Genomic DNA, 20,890 nt, shown 5'->3' with positions numbered 1-20,890 from the left:
TGTACTGGTTTTTGTCTCAGACTGAACTGTGATGATACAAGATTTGCATGTCTCTGTCTCTGCGGTGGTGTTCTGCCTGGCTTTCAGTGTAGAAGAGACAAGCTAAAGATGACATGCAAATCCTTAACTCTTGCTTTTGTGGTTTTAAATCAGAATAATATTGAATATTTTGTGCGGTTTGCTAATTAAAACTTTTTTCCAAGACAAGGCTGTATTGTTAGGCCATGTATTGCAGGAATACATTGGATATTGTATGTAATTTCAAGGAATGAAAATGGCCTGATTGAAAAGCATAAACAAAAATGACTGAGAACAATCCTCAGTAGTATGTCTGTACATTCCTTACAAAAGAAAGTATCCTTTGTTCCTGTTAATCTGTCTGAAGCCTGTGAGTGTTCCATTCCTCTAAGCACTCAGTTTGCCAACTCCAGGCAGCTGATTATTTTGTTCCTTTCCATATTGAACAAAGTCAGCTCAGTCTTCATTCTCAGTAGAACTAGAACAAATACTCATCAGCCAATCTCTTTGCTTGCCATTCTGTAACACTTTGGAACATCAAAGCAGAAAATACTGTAATTATCTGGTGTTGAACACAATACTAAAGGGAAAAAAGGTTGCATCTTGAGGGATGAGGTGAGAAATTAATCAACATGATGCAGAAAAGAGGACTTCAGAGAGGAGTAGCTGGAAGAAAGCAAGATGAACAGAGATAGTAAAACCTTTTTATGACCCAGAAGTAAAAGTGCTTTAAAAATAATTGGTGGAACATAATAGATGTAAAATAAAATGAAGAGATGAGAAAGTAGGAAATCATTTTCAGTATAGATTTCATGAACAAAAATGTGAAAGTATAAAGGGAGCAATACAAAAAGATGATGTTTATCAACTTGCTTCTTTTGGAAGCTATTTGCTTTTCCTGGCATAGGACAGCATTCAATCCCATTTATAATTGAGTCACACTAATGATCAATTACAAAGAACACTGAGATGTATTGTTTAGCGAGAACAAGGAGATTCACTGCTAACTGTAAAGTGTATAGGCTCTTCTGTACAAAGGTGCAACAGGCTCAGGTAGGTAAGGGTAAGGACTTGTTATGCCAGGACACTGATTCTCAACCTATTTACCATTGTGAGTCGCATGTGTAGCTCTGTGTTCTGTACTGCATCCACACAATATATGTACTACCTATATGGCCCTCAGGCTGTCACATGGGCCACAGCTGTGTGCTGATTGCGCTGCAAGTGTTCCAAGATTTGAGAACCACTGTGGCATGGTGTTGAAAGGATCCATGGTCTGTTTTTCCCTTAACACTGACTTTTCTGTACTGCCTGCTGTTTTAGAGTCATAACTCTAAACTTCTGTTATATGCATTTCTTTAAGCTTCTAGATTATTTCTAGTCTATGAACTAAAAAAACCATCTGAGCACCACAATTAAAGCTCAAATACTGGAGTGTAGTCAGATGTAGTGTAAAAAAAAATAAGACCAGTGTGTGTGTACATCACAAAAAGGTTTTATGAATTAGAACAATCATGTAGTATTTTAAAATAATTTTTATGGTATCAAAACCAAAAAGCGAACACTAGCTTAGTTTACCGCACCACTCTTTTTTTATAAAAAGTATCTTTAGCAAATCCCTAAACATTTGTGTTTTGAATCATTTTACCAGTTTTCACTCTTTCAATTTTTCTGATTTCTTTTCAACCCTTGCCTCTCCCCTTTTTTAATTCATTTATTTATTTTTGTTGCAGCTGTTGCCCATCTTACCTCTTAGCCCTGTGTTAGAGCAGTTCAGCCTATTAAAACAGTGCCTAAGCGCTAAACAAGGTAGTCTGCACCTGCAAAGAATTGCCTATAGTGGTTTCCGTGGTCCTAGGAAGCTCTCTTAGGTTTTCCTTATTTGTGTTAGTGTTTCCTTGTCGTGTCTGGTTTTAGAGGAAGAGGGCATTGGTAAATAGGTGGGTCTCGGAAAGAGTTCTGAAGACAGCTACGTTTTGACTCCAAAAGCAAACAGGAAATGAAAGTCAACAGCCTGAAAATAGTTTTCCTTCCTCCCTCCCAAATCCCTATCTATAAATATACTTTTACAAACAATTAAATATTGCATAGGGAGTGTGATCCAAGAAGCTTCATATCAACAACAAAAATGTAAATAGAAAATATCTGTGCAAGTGTTTCCTTGTTTAAAGGGCACCCTTCTTAATCTGTAAGGCATATTATTTATCTTGTAAAATTAAGCTCCTGTCCAGCCCAAATTTATAAGATTAGCAGAAGCACGTGACCATAATCTCTGAGTTAAATCAGGACTGTTGGTATGTAAATAGTTATATGCTATTATGGAAGGTATTATGGATAAAATTTCCAAAAGCACCTAAGTGACCTAGGGTAATATTTTCAATAATGTCTATGTTCTTAAACATAATTACAAACTGATAAATGGTACACTGAAATGATTAGAGATATGGCTGTCTTTGCACTCAGGGAAAGCTGTTAGTGTAAGGAATGGGTTTTGAGACCTTTTTATTTCACCTCTGGGTAGTGCATTGGAAACCCTCCAGACAGCTCAGTGAAATGCTGATAATTACACAGTGGGTTTTTTAATCCTTCAGCACATCATGTGTGTTCAGGTACTCTTGTGGTAAGAGTCTCTTTAAGATTTTATGTTCCTTTTGTTGTTAAAGGGAGGATGATCAATGCACATTGTCATCCACTTCCCTCAAAAAGGGGGGAAGAGGAGGGAAAAAGTGTTTCTTGTGCACTGTTTAAATTAACCCCTGAATTAGGTCAATATTTACCATGTATTTCAAACAGGACAATACATGAAATCCTCTAATACTTGGTTTGCTATGAAACTTGCTGTCTTGAAAACAATCTGTTTCTTAGTAGTAATTTCAGAAAAGTGGAGATGCAAGGCCCCTGCTGTTTCTACCAAATGCATAAGATCAAGACGATGGCTTGCTGGCATTTCTAAATACAACGGTGTCAGAAAAGAAAAAGCCCACCAGAGGGACAGAATCTGTATAGTCCATAGAATTACTCTTGATTAAACTTTTGTTCTTTCTTCCTCCTCTATACATCTTTGTAGGCATATGAAAGAAGATTTCCTACATGTCCTCTAATCCCAATGTTTGTAGCTAGTGACACTGTGAATGAATTCAAGAGTGAGGATGGAGCTGTCCATGTGATAGAAAGGCGTTGTAAACTGGATATAGATGCACCCCGGTTATTGAAAAAGGTAACTAAACAATTTTAAAATGGCTTTTATCCTAATTTTCTTGATACCAACCCACAAAAATGGAAATCTTTAACAAAATCTGTGGTAATCTTTCTCAGATTGCAGGAGTAGATTATGTTTACTTTGTCCAGAAGAACTCCTTGAACAGACAAGATCGGACTTTGCACATAGAGGCCTACAATGAAACCTTTTCTAACAGAGTCATCATTAATGAGCACTGCTGTTACACAGTGAGTAACACAGAGAATTTAACAGTTATACAGATTGGGTTTGGTTGGCATTGACATTCAGCACTCATAACCAGAAGCTGGATTATTTTTGGCTTCTCCTAAAGATCAGAATTATTAGTGTGCCATGGGTGTTGCTGTTAGTGTTAAAAGTAATCAACACATGTGAAAACCCTGATGCAAATTTGTTTTGTCCATTGGACATATTCCCACATTACAAAAGACAGACATTTGACAGACTCTGCTTGTGAGAAGCCAAAGTCTGTAATAGCAGAGTTGTGGCATGTCATGATTGATGATGCCCTGGCAGAACTGTTGAAGAGAAGCTTGCACATCACTTGGTCACTTTCCGCATAGTGCTAGCCAGTGCTACAATTGTATTATTGTCAAGTGCGCTACAATTTAAGTGTTCAAGATTGTAATTTTAATCTAGATTTTTTTCTATCCTATCTGTTTCTGTTTATGAGATGCTGACATGCTTTTAGTGCAAAGCTCTTGTAGCATAATGATAGATTTGTTTAAGAAGTGAAGTCAGAGAGCTAGCTGTTGCCATGCTCGCAGTTCCTTTATAGGTTGTAAAATACCCCTACTCTGATATGAGACACAAATGAAATAAAGCACAATTGTAATGTATGAATAAAGCTTGGAATGGACCTTGGAGGTCAAATCTAAACTAGCAAATGCAGCCACTCGTTTACATTGCAGCACTTTCTGTAAATAAGTGCTTTCTGGTTGCAGAACATGTTTAAAGGGACGCTGGAAATGTTGAAATCTAGTTAACTTCAAAATATTAGTTAAAAGTAGTTTCAAGTACTGCATCTGCCCCTGGGTCTCACTGCAACTTTTAAAAAAAATTAGAAGTATTTTTCTGTCTGTACTTGCCATGGGAAAGTTCCATATAAACAGGAGAAACATTCTATAGAAAAATGCACAACGTAATCCAGCTCAAATAGAGACGCTCTTTTTCTTTAATCTTCCTTTTATAGTAGTCTTAGGTAGTACTGTATTTGTAACAAAGATAGGTTAAGTGTAAAGTCAGAAGTATAATTTAAAAATCAGATCCCTTTTAAGAAACCTTGTCTCTCTTTTTAAATCAGTTGTATTGATTTAGCTGTGTAAATAAACATTCTTTCAGCATGCTTCTCTGCTTCATGTTAGCGTGCTTTATGCTTGTGTAGGGTGTTCAAGCCACTTAACATCAGTTTTCTCACCCTGTGAATATGAGAAGGAACACACTTTTATAAACAACTCATTATGAAACCTGTTAGACTGTGAAATAGCTTCCAAAGGAAGAGTTAGAAGCCCCATGATTTGAAACATTAAGCACTAAACTGGATTAGGTGCTGGAATAATCCTGCTCTCGCCAGGGTTAGACTAAATTACCTTAATAGGTTTCAAACATGGGATATTACCCAATACATAAATAATGGTCACAACAAATAAATTCTAGTATGTCATGGGAGAAAAAACTAAAAGGGCCAATGACACAATTCTCTCAAATCAGACTTGTTCTGACTTTTTTTTATGCCACTGAGTTGAGAACCAAAGCTGTAGAATCCATACACACTTCTCTTTCCGATGTGGAGGCGCCAGACTGCTGCTTTTCTTTTGGGTGGCAGTGTGGACTAAAACCAGTTACCAGCGCACTCAGCTGCTTATGATATAAAACGAGAAGAAAATCAGGAATGTACTTGAAGTTTGAAAGGGCTGTGGGGGAAGGCATTCTGTACAGTCTGTAAAATCTGGCTCATTCAGGCTGGTAACTGGAATAGAGGTCATACTCTTTTCTGTAGTGCAAACACTTCTTTTTTTTTTTAATCCAGAAGAGATTATGCCACTAGCTAGGTCAGTGGTTCTCAAACTTTTATACTGGTGACCCCCTTCAAATAGCAAGCCTCTGAGTGTGATCCCCCATCCCCTTAAATTTATATTTAACACCATTATAAATGCTGGATGCAAAGCGGGGTTTGGGGTGGAGGCTGACAGCTCGTAATAAACTGCATCACAGCATGTAATAAACTCACGACCCCCTGAGGGGTCCCGACCCCCAGTTTCAGAACCCCTGACCTAGATAGTAAGTGGTGCTAATGTGTTGCAGTATTGTTGGTAGTAAATAATCCAAGAGGGAAGCATTGCAAATCTTGTGGATGTGCAGATCCTGTGCCTCTGACTTGGAGAGCAGTGTTTTTCCTCTTAGTTATTATTAAAAGGGAAAATGTGCCATGATGGCTTTTGTAGAGACAATATGAAGGTTCCTTCTTTTCTTGTTGACTAAGCTTTACCTTTTTCAATCTGTATTTTGCAAAGGGACCAGAGGTTTCAAATTCCATTTACAGGACAAAACAAACTTAAATATGGAATTTTGACGATCCAAATACTTGTATGAGAAAATGTACAGTATGCAAAGAGTAACCAAAACATGTGGTCTCTGCTGTCCTCCACCAATAGGTTCACCCTGACAATGAAGATTGGACCTGTTTTGAACAGTCAGCAAGCCTGGACATCAAGTCTTTCTTTGGCTTTGAAAGCACAGTGGAAAAGATTGCCATGAAACAGTACACCAGCAATATTAAAAAGGTAAACATACGGTCATGACATAGATGCCTGGCTCTAGTTAGATTTAAACCCTGAAATGTAGCTTCTGCTACTTAACAGGCTGGTTGTGCACAGAAAACTAAATTACATGGCTTTTAGAGCAGGGTGTTGTGAAGTGTGTGTAGAAAGCAATCTGGGGGTTTCTTGGGATGCTTGACTGCCTTTTGTTGCATTTCCAAACAGGTCCTGTTCGTATCTAAGTGGAAATTTTATTGGCTAAAACATATTTTTGTTTCAAAGGGGAAGGAAATAATAGAGTATTACCTGAAGCAGATGGAGGAAGAAGGAGTAACGTTTGTTCCTCGTTGGACTCCTCCAGTTATGTATAAGCTGGAGAACAGCACATCTCACTTAGCACGGCCAGTTTCTCCTGCTATCAACATACCAGATACTGCCACAAAGGAGGGACTGAACAATAAGGAAGTGCTCAACACCTCCAGCAGCCCATCAGAGCCCACAGCAGGAACACCTGATGGTACATTTGGCATCTCTTGTATGGCCTGTTTGACTTCTCATTTTTAGCTAGGTTATTTGAAATGCTTGTAGACACCTCTGCTGAGGACCCTCACATTAGTTTTTGGTTCATTAGTATTGATGTTGGTGCTGACCAGTTCTGGGAGGCGCCCCCTCCTCCCACCCTACCCTCCCATTTAACATTCATCTATCTGGGTGCTGGATAAGTGGGCTGGTAGCTGATCCTGTGATCGAGTAAAGGCCAGCATTTAAAAAAAAAAATCACACTAAGGATTGATGGAGAGCAATAGTTTAGATTCCCAGGGAAGGAAGTAGAGAGCTCACCAAAAATCAACCCCATTCCATTGCAAATGGATTGAAATTAGTAGAGGAAAAACAATTCACTTGTAAAATATTAGCTAAAGTGGTAGTTTCTTTTTTTCTTAGACCCAATAGTTCAGACATTGTCATTTTAATTCAACTGAATGTAGTTAAGGCTGACAAATATGAGCGGCGTTGACTGGAAATAAGAACGCGGGTTCTTCCACTTCAAGTACTTGCACATAAGATGGGTTATTAATTGACCTAGCAATTAGTAACTGCTGTAATAGTGTGTAAATCCCATTTCAGACAAACTCGATGCAGACTACATCAAGCGGTACCTGGGTGACTTGACTCCATTGCAAGAAAGCTGCCTCATCCGACTTCGACAGTGGCTCCAGGAAACGCACAAGGGCAAAGTAAGAAACTAGTCACCAGTTTTAGCTTTCTGTGTTTCAGAGAAGTGCACAATGCACAAGATGGACTTGAATGAATTAAGCAGAATGTGAATAATCCAGCCCAGCGGACTGACAGCCAAGCAGTTTCACAAGTCTGCCTTGTATTAAAATGACCCCATTTCTTATGTCTGTAGTTATTGTGGAGTGACTGTCTAATCCTCAGATCTACTTCCCTGACTGATTGTTGAATCCAATTATTTTAAGATGTGGTGGGGAAAGCATGAGCAGTCTTGAAATTCTATAAGATTTTAAAAGTTATGAAACACAATTTAACCAGTCTCTTCTGTATTTCCTGTGGAAACATACTCTGTTGCAGAAGGGTTTTATAACCAACAGGGATCTAACCATAAATTATACAATAGCATTGTGTTCCACATATAGAATGTCCCAGTTTTCACATGTTAAAAGCTCACAGATATTTGCGTGGGGTGAATTAAGGAAGCGTGATCATATTGGGTTATTATAACCTTAAAAGCAGGTTGCCCATTATTCCAGAGGGTTTGGGAGGAGCCTAGAGTAAATGCTTGAACAGAATTTTTTTGCTACTTAGAGTCTGAAACAAGAAATAAGTAAGTCATGGGATCAGTTCAAAAACTAAGAAGGCCCAGTGACTGTGCAACAGTGTACTTATCTACCCCGTGGGAGAGTCAAGTTCTGTAACCATGGAGCTAACCAAAGGGGCACTTTTCTCTCCTTACTCTTTTTTGCTGTCCTTGTTCAGGGATTTTTTTTTTTTTTTAAAGTGGTGTTCTGGTAAGTTTGTAATTGTCTTCCTTTAATTAGTAGTGCAATTCAATCTCTGTATTTGCATTCAAGTTTATATAAATTGGCTGTCTTCAATGTCAAAGTTTCAAACTTTAATCAGTCCTTATTTTCCAATAGATCCCAAAGGATGAACATATTTTACGATTCTTGCGTGCCCGGGACTTCAATATTGACAAAGCCAGAGAGATTCTTTGCCAGTCACTAACATGGCGTAAACAGCATCAGGTGGACTATATTCTGGATACCTGGAACCCTCCACAAGTACTTCAAGATTACTATGCAGGAGGTTGGCATCACCATGACAAAGGTACGTTTTATATTACTAGATACTAGTGGGCACTTTAACAAAGTTATTTAATTCTGATTATAAACGCCTGCCAAATGTGTGGTGTGAGAGTGTGGGTAGTACCTTCATACTACATTGTACTTGCGTGCAGTTAAGTTAGAGTGGTTTGCAAGTGAGAGCAGGCAAACTGACAGGACTCCTGGGTCCTGTTCCTAGCTCTGACTGTAATTTTGGTCAAATCATTAGCTTTTCTGAGGCATTTGTAAAATTGGTAAATCTACTCAAGAGAGCTCTTGTGAGAGTTATTAATCATATTTTACAGCACTCTGAGTTAGTTGGGTAAAAGGGGCTATAAAAATGCTGAGTATTAATTACTTTCCTGTGGTTGGGGATTAAAAAATATATGCAAATAAGCATACCTTTTTAATCAGCTTATTTCTGCTGTCAGAGACACTTGCTTATGGTGTAGCCAATATTTGGCATCACCGTTTCAGTGATAGGAATTGTGATGTTACAAACACAAAATAGAGCAGGTTCATAAAGAGGAAAACGGCTCCTTATTTATTCTGTGTAATGGGTTATAGTCACGTCCACAGAACTTAAGGATTCAGGCCCAGCTGCTGAAAGACACCACCCAACTTGCCCCTGCTGTGCACTGGTCTTGTTGAAAAGTTGTGGAATCCCTCTTCCTCACCCTACCTGTAACTGGAGGGAGGGTTTCCATCCAGTTGTTCAGCTTGGAAAGGGAGTAATCTGACTGCAAGCCGCCTGTGCTCTGATTTGTCTTTACCTGCTACCCAGCACTATTCCCTTTAGCCCTTCCTGCTACTGTAAGCATATGAAATAGTACAGGAGGCTACTAGTAATAGCTGGCTACCATTAATAGTGGCCATGAGGGAGAGAAGATCGGCTTAACCACTGCAAAGCTGAGCTGGGTGCGTGGATGGGTGTCCATCAACTCTGTGGGTTGTACAGATTTTAGGAAGGAAATTGGGGATATGTTCCTAGATTTTTAAGAGAAGGACTTTGTTTCCTATTTCCCTCTTGCATACATCTAGGGTCCCCCCAATAACTAGGAAGGAAGCAGATAAGTCTGAAGGTTGTTAGATTATAGTATATCAACTTTCCTGAGTGAGACAGAGGGTCTTCAGCCTTATCCTTGAATTCCCTTTGCTCTCTTGTCAATGTGTAAACTCTGCAGAGAGTTTCTCAGTTTGAAATCTGTTAATGTTACCACTTTAAAGCCTGGGGATAGGTTACATTTAAATCTCTCCTTACCAGTTCCCCTCCTTCCTCTCGCACACACAGTGTGTTCCAGACTTCAGCTGAGTGGATTCTTTAGTTGCAGTGTTATAGCTGTGTTGGTCCCAAGATATTAGAGAGGCTGAGATCATATCTTTTATTGGGCCAACTGCTGGTGGTGAAAGAGACAGGCTTTGGAGCTTACACAAAGCTCTTCTTCAGATCAAGCCATTTTTTAACAACTCTTACCACGGGCAAGTCAGAGAGCAGCAGCTATAAAACATGCTCTCTAGGATAGAGCTATTAATGGTAACGAATGAAAGCTATCCATTTGACTTGAGCATAAATTGTTAAACACGCATACAATCAGTGTGGCTCTCCTATGCATTTGAGTTCTTATTTTGATAAGAGAGTCTCAAGCAAAGAATTGTTAAACAACAACCCTAGTGACTTATACAATGTGGATGCAGTGTTAAGAACAAAACACTCCCAGTTATACAGCCTTCCCTCATGCCTCATATGGGTGGGGTAGGTTAATAAATTGTTATGAGTTAGGGGTTTTTGTAGTTCTTGTATAAAACTTAACAGCTTCTTGTATAGTGCTGTAAAACCTGCATAATACATTCCAAAAAGATCTCTGCTTTAAGTGACAATTTTATTTTAACACTGAACTGTGTAACTCCATAAGTGTGTGGAATCTTTTAGACTCAAAGACACTGCTACTGTATCTGCAGACTGAACAGCTTGGGTTTTTAGTTCTTCAACTTATTTTTTTGGTCTTGATTCCGAATCTGTTAAGCAAAGTGATAAATATCTAAACTGAAGAATGAATTTAACATTAACTTTAAGGGCATGGTTCAACAGTTTCTCTCTCTATAATGTCCTGCAGGAAAGCCTGCATAAATAAAGATGCCATGTATCTTCTGGTGCTTAGATGAACCTAGGTTAGCTAAATCAAACTGCCAAAAACTTAAACAACTGCCCTTTGAAAAGAGAATTAACATAGGGCCAATGTATAGGTGCTTCCATTAAAATATAAAAACTACAAAAAAGGAAGATCACTAGTTGGTCAAAGCTTTCATAAGGAACAATATAGTCAAAGCTTGTCCCTCTCCCATTGCCTCTCTCCCCTCCTGCCCCCCAACTACTCTTGCTACATATACTTCCCAAGTGTGTCACGCTGTGTTGGCTGTCTCAGTCACTGGAAGGGGAAGAATCATAGACCTATTTAAAAGGGAGACGTCCTTCAGCAATTGAGTGACTCCAGGTGTGTGTCTCTTTTTAAAATGTTAGCAGGAAATGATACTGAGCATTGAGATTAAGATCCTTTGGCAAAATGGGCTTCTGTGCATGCTACTGAGACATGCTGACTTGTTCATTCCAGAGAAATGGGCATGTGTGAAACTTAGGTGTGATCTGATTTAAGGGGGACTTTTCTTTCTTGGAGAGGCTTTAAACAACAGACAGCTTTGGAATCAAAACGCTTAGGAGCAAGGCTGTCTGTCATGATGTGTTGCAGTGCTAGAGATGGCAGTTTGCTTGTGTACTGCAATAGATTAGGACAGAATTAAAAATCCATCCCATAAAGAAGATTAACACATATTATTCCTAATAAAGAGCTCCGTTTAAGATATTGTGAAGGGCCAAAAATACCACGTATGGTCCCCAAAATATCAGACCATGCACTTGTTCAGTCTGTTATGTATCATGGAGGACATCTTAGTCATCTCAACAAACAAGAGGCAAGTCCTTGAATGTAAGGATCCCATTTGAAATTTGTCTCTGGAACAGACTTGCCCTCTTCAGTCTTAACCAGCACTGACGAGATTGTGTGCCAGCCCCACATAACATGTGGGGGAGATAGCTGTTTGTTTGTTAAAAGGCTCCAAAATGATACCCGCCATTATTTTAGCAAATAAAGCATTGATCTGGAGAGTTGATTCTGCAGTATTGTTGTTCACTCTAATGCAGTAATCTTTCCAAAGGCTTGTTGGGGGGAACCCAGTGTAGTGTCATTGTGAGAGAACGATTTAAGGCTCCAGACTTGACCAGAGATCTCTGATATCAGGAAAGATATTGGACAAAAATCTGTCCTTCCCTTGGCTACACTGGAGGCAGATTTTGTCCACAAATCTTGTCAAGTACAATTAAATGTCTTAGTTAATCAAAATCACTTAGGCTTTGTCTTCACTGTCAAAAAAAGGTTTGTTTTTGTAGTGAGGTAGCTAATTCAAATTAGCCATTTCACTGTAAAATCCTAGTACAAACAATTCACCGGTAGTTCTTATTTCTGTCTAGCTAGTAGGTCAAAACTATGCTTCCCAACCTGGGGTTGACCTCAGCTGGCTATATTAAAGTAAAACTTCACTGCCTTCTCTTCACTAGAATTGTACAGCAAGATAGCAAAATTGAGTTAGCTATCTCACTGTAAAAACGCACCCTTTGACAATAAAGAGACAGACTTCCTGTGTTCTGTTAAAGTTTTAAAACTAATTTACCATCTCTTGCTCTTCAGATGGGCGCCCTCTGTATGTGTTGAGGTTGGGACAGATGGATACCAAAGGCTTAGTGCGAGCTCTTGGGGAAGAAGCCTTACTTCGATATGTAAGTGCTTAAGAAATGACTTGTTTCCTGCCACACCAGAATGATCAGCACATAGTAGATATTTTTCTGTACGCTTTAGCAATCTGTTCTCAGTTTGAACAGCTCGAACCTCCCTGAATGGTTCATTTTAGTGTTCTTTCAAACTGTGGACTGATGGCAGAAAGTCAGTTGTATGACAGTTACTATAGTTCTGGGCTGAGACATTATCACAGCTTCTTGTATAGTTTGCATAGTGCTTGAAACTTAAGCTTCTACATGTGCACAGGGAGAGAAATGCATTCCTAGGTATTGTATGAGTAGCCTATTTATTTTTAATTTATAAAATAAACCCAGCCCATAGTCTTGGATGCAATATTTATTTTTAAAGGAAAATTACTTGCCTGTAATTCAGTTTCTTTGAAGGCATCACTGTCGGATTCTCACTGCTGATGTACCCAGCTTTCAAAATAGTACAGAACAGGCAAGCTCTAAAGAAGCATAATGGCAGCAGTAATTACCATGATCACAAGCCAGCCCCCACTTTGGGTGGTTGCACACTTTGTTTCTGGCGGTGCTGTATCGATGTACTTAGCTTTATTTGTCTGACTGTAAGACATAGGTTTTTTCAGTCTTTTTTGGTAATTATCTTAATTTTTCTGAGGGGAGCCTTTGCTTCCCACTCCATCAGGAATTAAACAAAGGTTCCAAGGGAAGAAGTTGGGGGTTTAGGAAGGAGCTATGGGAGTTTTTGTCTTATGCCAAAAATCTGAGACCCAAGAGTGAAAATTCTGCACAAATTTTCTTCATAGAAATAAAAAATTTGTTGACACTGCTCAACTAAAGAGAAGTGTCCTACTCCACAAAATATACTGAATGCCTTTCTGACATTCATTTGCCCCTGAGGGAAAAGGTGGACCCTAAGATTTTATACAGAATTCTTCACCATAGTATCCAAGCACTAAAATGGGATGCTTGTATGTTTTGTAATGTTCTTCTTATAGCTCTCCTAAAAGTTATTGCACTCAATGCTACTCCTAAATCCACTGTTGCATGTCTTCACTAGATGTTCTTGTACACTGGTCTGAGGTTAGTGTGGGTTGCTGTAAGGCTCAGGTTATGAAGGTTGCATTTTCTCCCCAGTTCCACAAACCCAACAGTTTTAGAACATTTTCTAAAACAACCCTCTCTTTTGTGTAGGTTCTTTCTATAAATGAAGAAGGACTGAGGCGATGTGAAGAGAATACAAAAGTATTTGGCAGGCCTATAAGGTGAAACATGAGAATTTTTGTTACTTTTTCAGAAATAACATGAGGTCTGGTTTTGTATGGAGCAGTATTGATGTTCAACAAGTTTGGCTACAAAGTTGCTTTATTTCCAGGCTCCAGTTTGGAATAGGATTTGCTCACTAAATCTCTTACCAGCCCCAAAAAGGAATTCAGGGTTTGGAATGACTTCTGTCATAAAGCATTTGACTCCCTTCAGAGCCTATTGATTCCACCCCTTAATCTCCAAAGGGTTACCAGTGCGTGGCACTCCCATTTCTCATCTTCTCACTGTAAAGAATTCCCAGTTCCAGCTGACTAGAGGAGTGAGAAGCCAAGTATACGACTTGGGTCTCCTGTGTACTGCTATGGCCTTGTGCTGCCCAAGGGTGCTTACGTGGTAAAGGTCAAAGATGAGGCAGCAATGAAATACATAACACCCACTTATTTAAAAAACAAAACATTTTGATTCATATGTCGTCTTTGGGAGTCATTCCAATGGCCTAGAATCAGTACAACATAGCTATGAGTATACAAGGATGAGTTCTGAATTCATACCCCTTGGTGTGGGCCTGATTTAGGAAGGCACTCATAGAATCATAGAATTCAAGATCAGAAGGGACCATTATGATCATCTAGTCTGACCTCCTGCAAGATGCAGGCCACATAAGCCGATCCACCCACTCTTTACGCAAGCGACCCCTGCCCCATGCTTCGGAGGAAGGCGAAAAACCTCCAGGGCCACTGCCAATCTACCCTGGAGGAAAATTCCTTCCCGACCCCAAATATGGCGGTCAGCTGAACCCCAAGCATGCGGGCAAGACTCTCCAGCTATACCCTCTGGAAAAAGGCTAACAATATCCTATCATTGACCCATTGTACTAATTACCAATGTGGCACTTAATTGACCTATTTACTAAGCCCGTTATCCTATCATACCATCCCCTCCATAAACTTATCCAGCTTAATCTTAAAGTCATGGAGGTCCTTCGCCCCCACTGTTTCCCTCGGTAGGCTGTTCCAGAATTGCACTCCTCTGATGGTTAGAAACACATGCTTAAATCCTACTGACTTGACATGTGTTTTAATGCTGTCCTGTATGGGGAATGTTTTCCTGAATTGAATCCTAAATTCTGAAATGCAGACTTAAAGTGCAGTGGCACTTTTAAAACATGCACTTGTGGTAGGAAACATACATGCTGAATATTAAACTTCCAGTGTAGAACCAGTACTCTTTCCCCCACTCGCTCCCCCCCCCCCCCCCCAGCAGTGATTTATTAGGCACTATGATGGTGTCTTCCATTTGCTAATAGGAACCTTTAATTGGTGATTGAAATGGTTGTCTGTCCTTTGGTGACATGCCTGCCCTATATCAGAGAATAAGCACAGTGATCGTTATACATAGTGTCATAGGTATGCATGGCACTTTATACTTAAGAAAACATTCCTGCTCCAAAGATCTTACAATTTCCTGCATCTACAGGCAGTACAAAATGTAGAGATGAGGTGGGAGGGAGTACTATAGCTGGGTAATGAAGGAAGAGTGTGGCAACTGCAAAACCACCAAAACTTGTAGATCTGTGAAACAAAACTGAGTGCTCACATCTCAGACCATCAAATGCTGTGGTGTGGAATAATGAAATATGATTCTAATTGGTTTCTTTAAAAAACTCCTTAAAATTAACAGCTCCTGGACCTGTCTGGTGGATTTGGAGGGCTTGAATATGCGACATTTATGGAGACCTGGTGTCAAAGCATTACTAAGAATCATTGAAGTGGTTGAAGCCAATTACCCTGAAACATTGGGTCGCCTTCTTATCCTGAGAGCACCCAGAGTATTTCCAGTCCTCTGGACACTGGTACGTTTGTACTTCTAGTATCTGCACACTTACCTCAGGATACTGGTATGCACTTTAAATGTACATGCTCTCTTGAAAACTCATCTTCACTGTGCTATAAACAGGAAATGTTGCCTCCTGGAAACTCCATTTTTATAAGATGCTTTATTTATGGAATTATTACAAAAATTCCTAAAAGGAAAAATGTGTTTGTGTAGCCAAATGAATAACTTCACTCATTTACTGTATGTACTTTACATAACACAGGATAAAACATAATATAATTATTCTGAAGTTACTTGAGGACCTGGGAACCTGACCAATTCTGTTTTTCTTTGTTTATAGGTTAGTCCATTCATTGATGACAACACCAGAAAGAAATTCCTTATTTATGCAGGAAATGACTACCAAGGACCTGGAGGGCTACTGGATTACATTGATAAAGAAATTATCCCAGATTTCCTTAGTGGGGAGTGCATGGTAGGAATTTTAAACTCTTAATGTAACAATTGATTTATTGTTTCCTTCTTACATTAAGCCTCGCCCCTCCACCCCCAACCTCCAAAACAAAGATTGCCAAGTGTGGTCTTGCTCTGCTATAAAGCATTTTCATGCTGGTTCTTCTGTATGACTCTGAGGTTGGAATGATTCTTTTTAGTAGCAGCATTTGCAATCCACCTTGAAAAGAGAAACAGAATATTTCTGTAAAACTGATTGCTAATCATTAACAGAATACCCTGCACCTATAAATAAATGCATTTTAAAAACTCTCTTCCCCCATTACATGTCAAGACTCAAGTTCAGTCCAGTAGCACTGTCACATACTGCTTATCCCAGGGCAGGAATGCATTCCTCACACTGTGTTTAGGTTCATAGCTCCATATATGTTAAGGCCAGAGGGGACCATTATCACAAAGTCTGACCTCCTCCATAACACAGACCAGAGAACCTCACATCCAGTAGTTTCTCCATCATATGTGACATTCTCCACTGTTGCTAGAGAAACCGACCACTAGAGGCCTGAATTTGTTTTTGAAGTTTTTTAAAATTAAAATATTTGTCTACATATTAATGATTTAGGTCTTCTAGCTTCATATTTTTAAGAAAATTATTTCAGCTCACCTATAAAGAGTTAAACTCCTCAGTTATGGTACCTGAACACCATTTTGTCATAGTCCTCTCTGTGCCCCACAACCCCCTGCCCCCAATCCAGATCTCTGGAGGCTGTATTTGAAAACCAGAACTGAATCATAAGCCACAGCTCCATGAGGGAAGTGGGGAGGATAAGGATGAGACCAAATTTCGTGCTTCCAGATCTCTCCAAATCATAATTTGCCTTATGAAATGTGAATCCAGTCCTGCTATCCTTGTCTCGCCTGTCCCTCCTTCAAATTGCCATTGGAATAGCAAGACCCTTTCAATTTAACAACTTCCCCTGGGACCTTAGAGAAATGTATAGTCCTTTAAAGCATTGTGGTATCCTATATGGTAGGAAAGCATTTATTCCCATTTTATAGCTGGAGAAACTGAGCCCACGTACATAGCAACTCAGCAGCTTCCCAGTTTAGCCAGGTATTGAACCTTGAACAAACAGTTCTCGCTACTTGCTTACTTCATAAAACAGTGTTTTTCCTTTTTAATTATGGGAATCACTTAAATTCATAGCTCTAATGTCTCTCCTAAAAATGTGGTTTGATTTTCTTAATATATCAATCTGATATATCACGCCAGTGAATTTGTCTTTATGTGGATTGCGCTGTTTAATAGGTGCTCTCTCCCCCAGTGTTTTTCTATCAAACTCATCACAATAACGTGGAATTTGACTAATTGGTTGTGTAAAAGCATCTCCCTTTTAGGTTTACTTTATAAATCCCTGTAAATGGTTATTAACTTACTCCTCTGCCTTTTCATGGAAATGCTATTCAGCTGCTCTGGTCATCCATTTAAAGACTGTGGATTCTAATGTACTTGCATACTAGGCATTTTGGATCAGAGTGTTTACTTTCAACTGGCTGCTACTTGCAGTAGCAGTAGCTTTCACTGAAGGGAGCCTGCTCTATGTAATTTAGAATTATGTAAGTCATTTATGAACCTGGCAGAATCCACTATTTAAGTAAGCAAAAGTGACTTCCCAGAAGATAAATCAAAATGCTGAACGCTTCCTGTCTGTTGCAGACAACAATGCAATATTCTCTTCTTTGTTCTGGTTAGTTCTGGATGAAATCTGAGTGCTTTAAGAGTATAAATAAACAGAAGCTGCACAGCTGGTTTCAGTATCACACTGTTGCATATATAAGGTCTTTACCTGTTTCTGATATGATGATCCTTACAGATGAGCAAAGAATTTAAAATAGACCGATTTTAGTAGTGAATTTATTGAAGAGTATCTTTGATAACTGTAAGATGGTTTGCATGACCAAGTTCAGGTTGGGTCACGCTAATATATTACTCAGCTCTCCGTGTTCTCCAGGAATGCCTTGCAGAATTGGAGTTATTTCTGGGGGTGCCAGTATGAGAACGTGGCTTTGTAAGGATGTTTAAATTCTGAAACGCATGGGAGAGGAGAAGATTCATATTGTTGCTTTCATGGCTTTGTTTTAAATCTCCAGTGTGATGTTCCCGAGGGTGGGCTAGTTCCGAAGTCTCTGTACCGGACTGCAGAAGAGTTGGAAAATGAAGACATAAAACTGTGGACTGAAACTATCTATCAGTCTGCAAGTGTCTTCAAGGGAGCTCCACACGAGGTACAGCTGTAGTCCTCACTCCTCCTCTTTTCATCTTGGGCTAGCACCCTGTGCCTTTCTTTGCTCGTATAAAACGAAAGCAGATTAGAACCTGGTCACTCAGTTTGGAATGGTTTAGAGCAGATATTTGGGTCTCCCTAAACACTCGGAATTCAAAAGCTTCTTTTGATCTCTCCTTGAAGCCATGAGTAATGCAAGCCAAAATCAGGATCTGGGTAGCTTGTGAAGAAGTAAGTGTTGGTATTTTTTAAGACTCCTCATCTCTTTTGTGGAGGAGGTAGGCTGACTGGCTACTCTATTGCATTCCCTGACCAGAGCCCGTGAACCACCATTATTAGCTTATAAAAATGCTACTGGCTCTAGCCACTTAATGAATGGGATGACTTTTTCCCCCTTCATTAATATAGATTTTAAAAACTCAGAACTGAACAAGTTACTCCATTTCCTTTCAAGACCTTTAAAGAACCAGGCACTGAGTTTCACAATGAGTTTCACTAACTGAACTAATATTTTTAATATGTGACCTGCAAATAGAAAACAGCTATTTGTGCCTTCTCTTGTGGATTTAATATGTATAAATGAGCCAGAAAGGTTTTAAAGTCTCTTTTTAACCTTAGAAATATCAGGAGTGAGAGTTTGATTTTTCCTGTTTTGCTAGAGATCTTTCTTGGAAGACCCAGACATGCGGAATGCAATCTCTTAGACCCTGATAGAAGGGACATGGGTAGTTTTATCTTCAACAGAGGAGTTTTTCCGGTAGCAGTTTAAGGCATTTGTGTTAAATACTAGTTAATCAAAACAATGTGGAAATAGTCTGAATAAGTCACTTCCCCTTTCAGTTAGATTTCACTTGTTATCCTGCATGTTCTTTTCTTGAAGGCTTTCAAAATGTGATGGGAGGAAGGGAGATGATTTTGGGGCCTTCTGTACACCATAAACAAGCAAGAAAGCCCAAACCCATTTTGTAGCTTTTGCACGTCCCTTTGACTTGCCTAACCAAGTGCAAATGTGAGAGCTCTGATGGTATCAGTGCTTTTGTTACTGAAGGTGGTACCTTTTAGCCCATTCCCCAGAAGTCCTGTTGCTGTAGGAGGAGCATGGATACCTGTCTCTTTCTCTCTGCTTATGAGTATATAGCTTTAGAAAAAAAATACTAAGGCTTTCAATAAAGGCCACAAAGAGATAAGGCAGAAAAAGGCTCTATCTGCTCATGAAAGCGCTCACAGTTCCTATCTCAAAGCAGGGAATCTGATAATAAATGAGTGAATTTGTGTCTATTCTAGAGCACTCTTAATAATCAAAACAAATCGAGAGCTCACCTACAGCAGCTTTTCTTTCCTGGTAAGAATTTCAGCATTTACTGAGCATATTGCTATTGTCTAATCTAACTCTTCTCCTCTCCCTAGATTTTCATTCAGATTGTGGATGCCTCGTCTGTGATCACATGGGATTTTGATGTGTGCAAAGGCGACATTGTTTTTAACATCTATCACTCCAAACGAGTGCCACAGCCTCCTAAAAAGGACTCTCTGGGCACCCACAGCATTACATCTCCTGGGGGGAACAATGTACAGCTCATAGATAAAGTCTGGCAGTTAGGGCGTGATTACAGTATGGTGGAGTCCCCACTTATCTGCAAGGAAGGGGAGAGTGTGCAGGTAAGATCATTAATTCGGCTGTCAGAGCAAGGCTTTATCTTTCTAAATTTGATGTTTCTCCCAGCAGATACCTTAGTGTAGCAATGCAGACCATCAGCAGTGGGGCTCGTTGTCTGTCTGCCTGGCATGTCTGTTTGCATCCTTCCGATGGGGTTGTGGGGAGGGAAGGGTAGCTATTGTTTATTCCCTAGTAGCTGATCCCATATGCCAAGCTGACAAGCAAGACTGAAGGAATATACACAATCCATAAGTGCACCTGAATCCAAAAGCAGCCAGTAAGACACATTCGTAGTGTAGCAGCCTTGATGGTGTTGCTTTCTGACATGAGGCTAGCCAAGCAGTGTGTGTCTGCATTCGGGGGGTTGAGGTATTCTCTGATTAGAGATGAGACCTGGAAATTGAGACTCAGGTTCTGTTCCTGACTGCCCTGGGCTGTGACACTTAGGCCAAAACTTCCAAACTTCAGGCTGCTAATGCTATATTTATGTACCTAAGCAAAGTGGCCTGAATTTCAGAGGTATGGTGCACCCACAGCTGCTTTTCACTGGAAGCTATGGATGTTGATTTCTTCTGAAAATCAGGCTTCTTATTCAAGTTGCCTAACTTAAGGTGTCCAAATTTGGAAAATATTGGCCTTAACTACTTCTGCGCTTCAGTTTTGCATGTAAGATGGGGACACTCGCAGGGGTGTGGTTAGCTTCACTGCTTTGAGACAGCTGCTCACTAAAATAAAATTTGCAGATGAGACAAAGGTGGGAGATAATGCCAGTACAGAGGAGGACCAGAATATCATAAAAGATGATTTGGAAAACTTTGAAAATTGGAGCAATAGAAATGGGATGACATTTAATAATACAAAGTGCAGTGTCATGCACTTAGAGACTAACAACAATTTTTTTTTTGCTGTAAGCTGGATGTGACAGGAGGAGAAGACCTGGGCATATTGGTTGATCACAGGATGACTTTGAGCTGCCAATATTTGGATACATCAGGCGAAGTATTTCTAGTAGAGACAGGGAAGTGTTAGTACCATTATACAAGGCACTGGTGAGACCTCATCTGGAATACTGTGTGCAGTTCTGGTTTCCCATGTTTAAGAAAGATAAATTCAAATGGAAAGAGGTGCAGAGAAGGGCTACTAGGATGATTCAAGGAATGGAAAAATCTACCTTCTGAGAGGAGACTTAAGGAGCTTAGCTTGTTTAGCTTAACCAAACGAAGGA

At 39.6% G+C, this 20,890-nt stretch overlaps 1 protein-coding gene across 3 annotated transcripts in view; it reads left to right on the top strand.

The window, feature by feature from the left end:
- The window catches only part of SEC14L1 (SEC14 like lipid binding 1), a 101,038-nt gene that overhangs the window by 53,705 nt on the left and 26,443 nt on the right, over window positions 1-20,890 (top strand). For all 3 annotated transcript variants that reach the window (XM_039501306.1, XM_039501305.1, XM_039501307.1), the window contains exons 3-14: window positions 3,086-3,235; window positions 3,334-3,465; window positions 5,911-6,039; window positions 6,298-6,532; window positions 7,141-7,250; window positions 8,172-8,361; window positions 12,098-12,186; window positions 13,363-13,433; window positions 15,115-15,286; window positions 15,611-15,745; window positions 17,875-18,009; window positions 19,416-19,667. In XM_039501306.1, coding sequence (XP_039357240.1) covers window positions 3,086-3,235; window positions 3,334-3,465; window positions 5,911-6,039; window positions 6,298-6,532; window positions 7,141-7,250; window positions 8,172-8,361; window positions 12,098-12,186; window positions 13,363-13,433; window positions 15,115-15,286; window positions 15,611-15,745; window positions 17,875-18,009; window positions 19,416-19,667 — 1,800 coding nt within the window. The remainder of the gene's footprint in view (window positions 1-3,085; window positions 3,236-3,333; window positions 3,466-5,910; window positions 6,040-6,297; window positions 6,533-7,140; window positions 7,251-8,171; window positions 8,362-12,097; window positions 12,187-13,362; window positions 13,434-15,114; window positions 15,287-15,610; window positions 15,746-17,874; window positions 18,010-19,415; window positions 19,668-20,890) is intronic.

This window comes from Mauremys reevesii, linkage group 15 (assembly GCF_016161935.1).
Source record: "Mauremys reevesii isolate NIE-2019 linkage group 15, ASM1616193v1, whole genome shotgun sequence".
Classification (NCBI taxonomy): Eukaryota; Metazoa; Chordata; order Testudines; family Geoemydidae; genus Mauremys; species Mauremys reevesii.
This window is presented reverse-complemented; position numbering and strand designations above follow the sequence as displayed.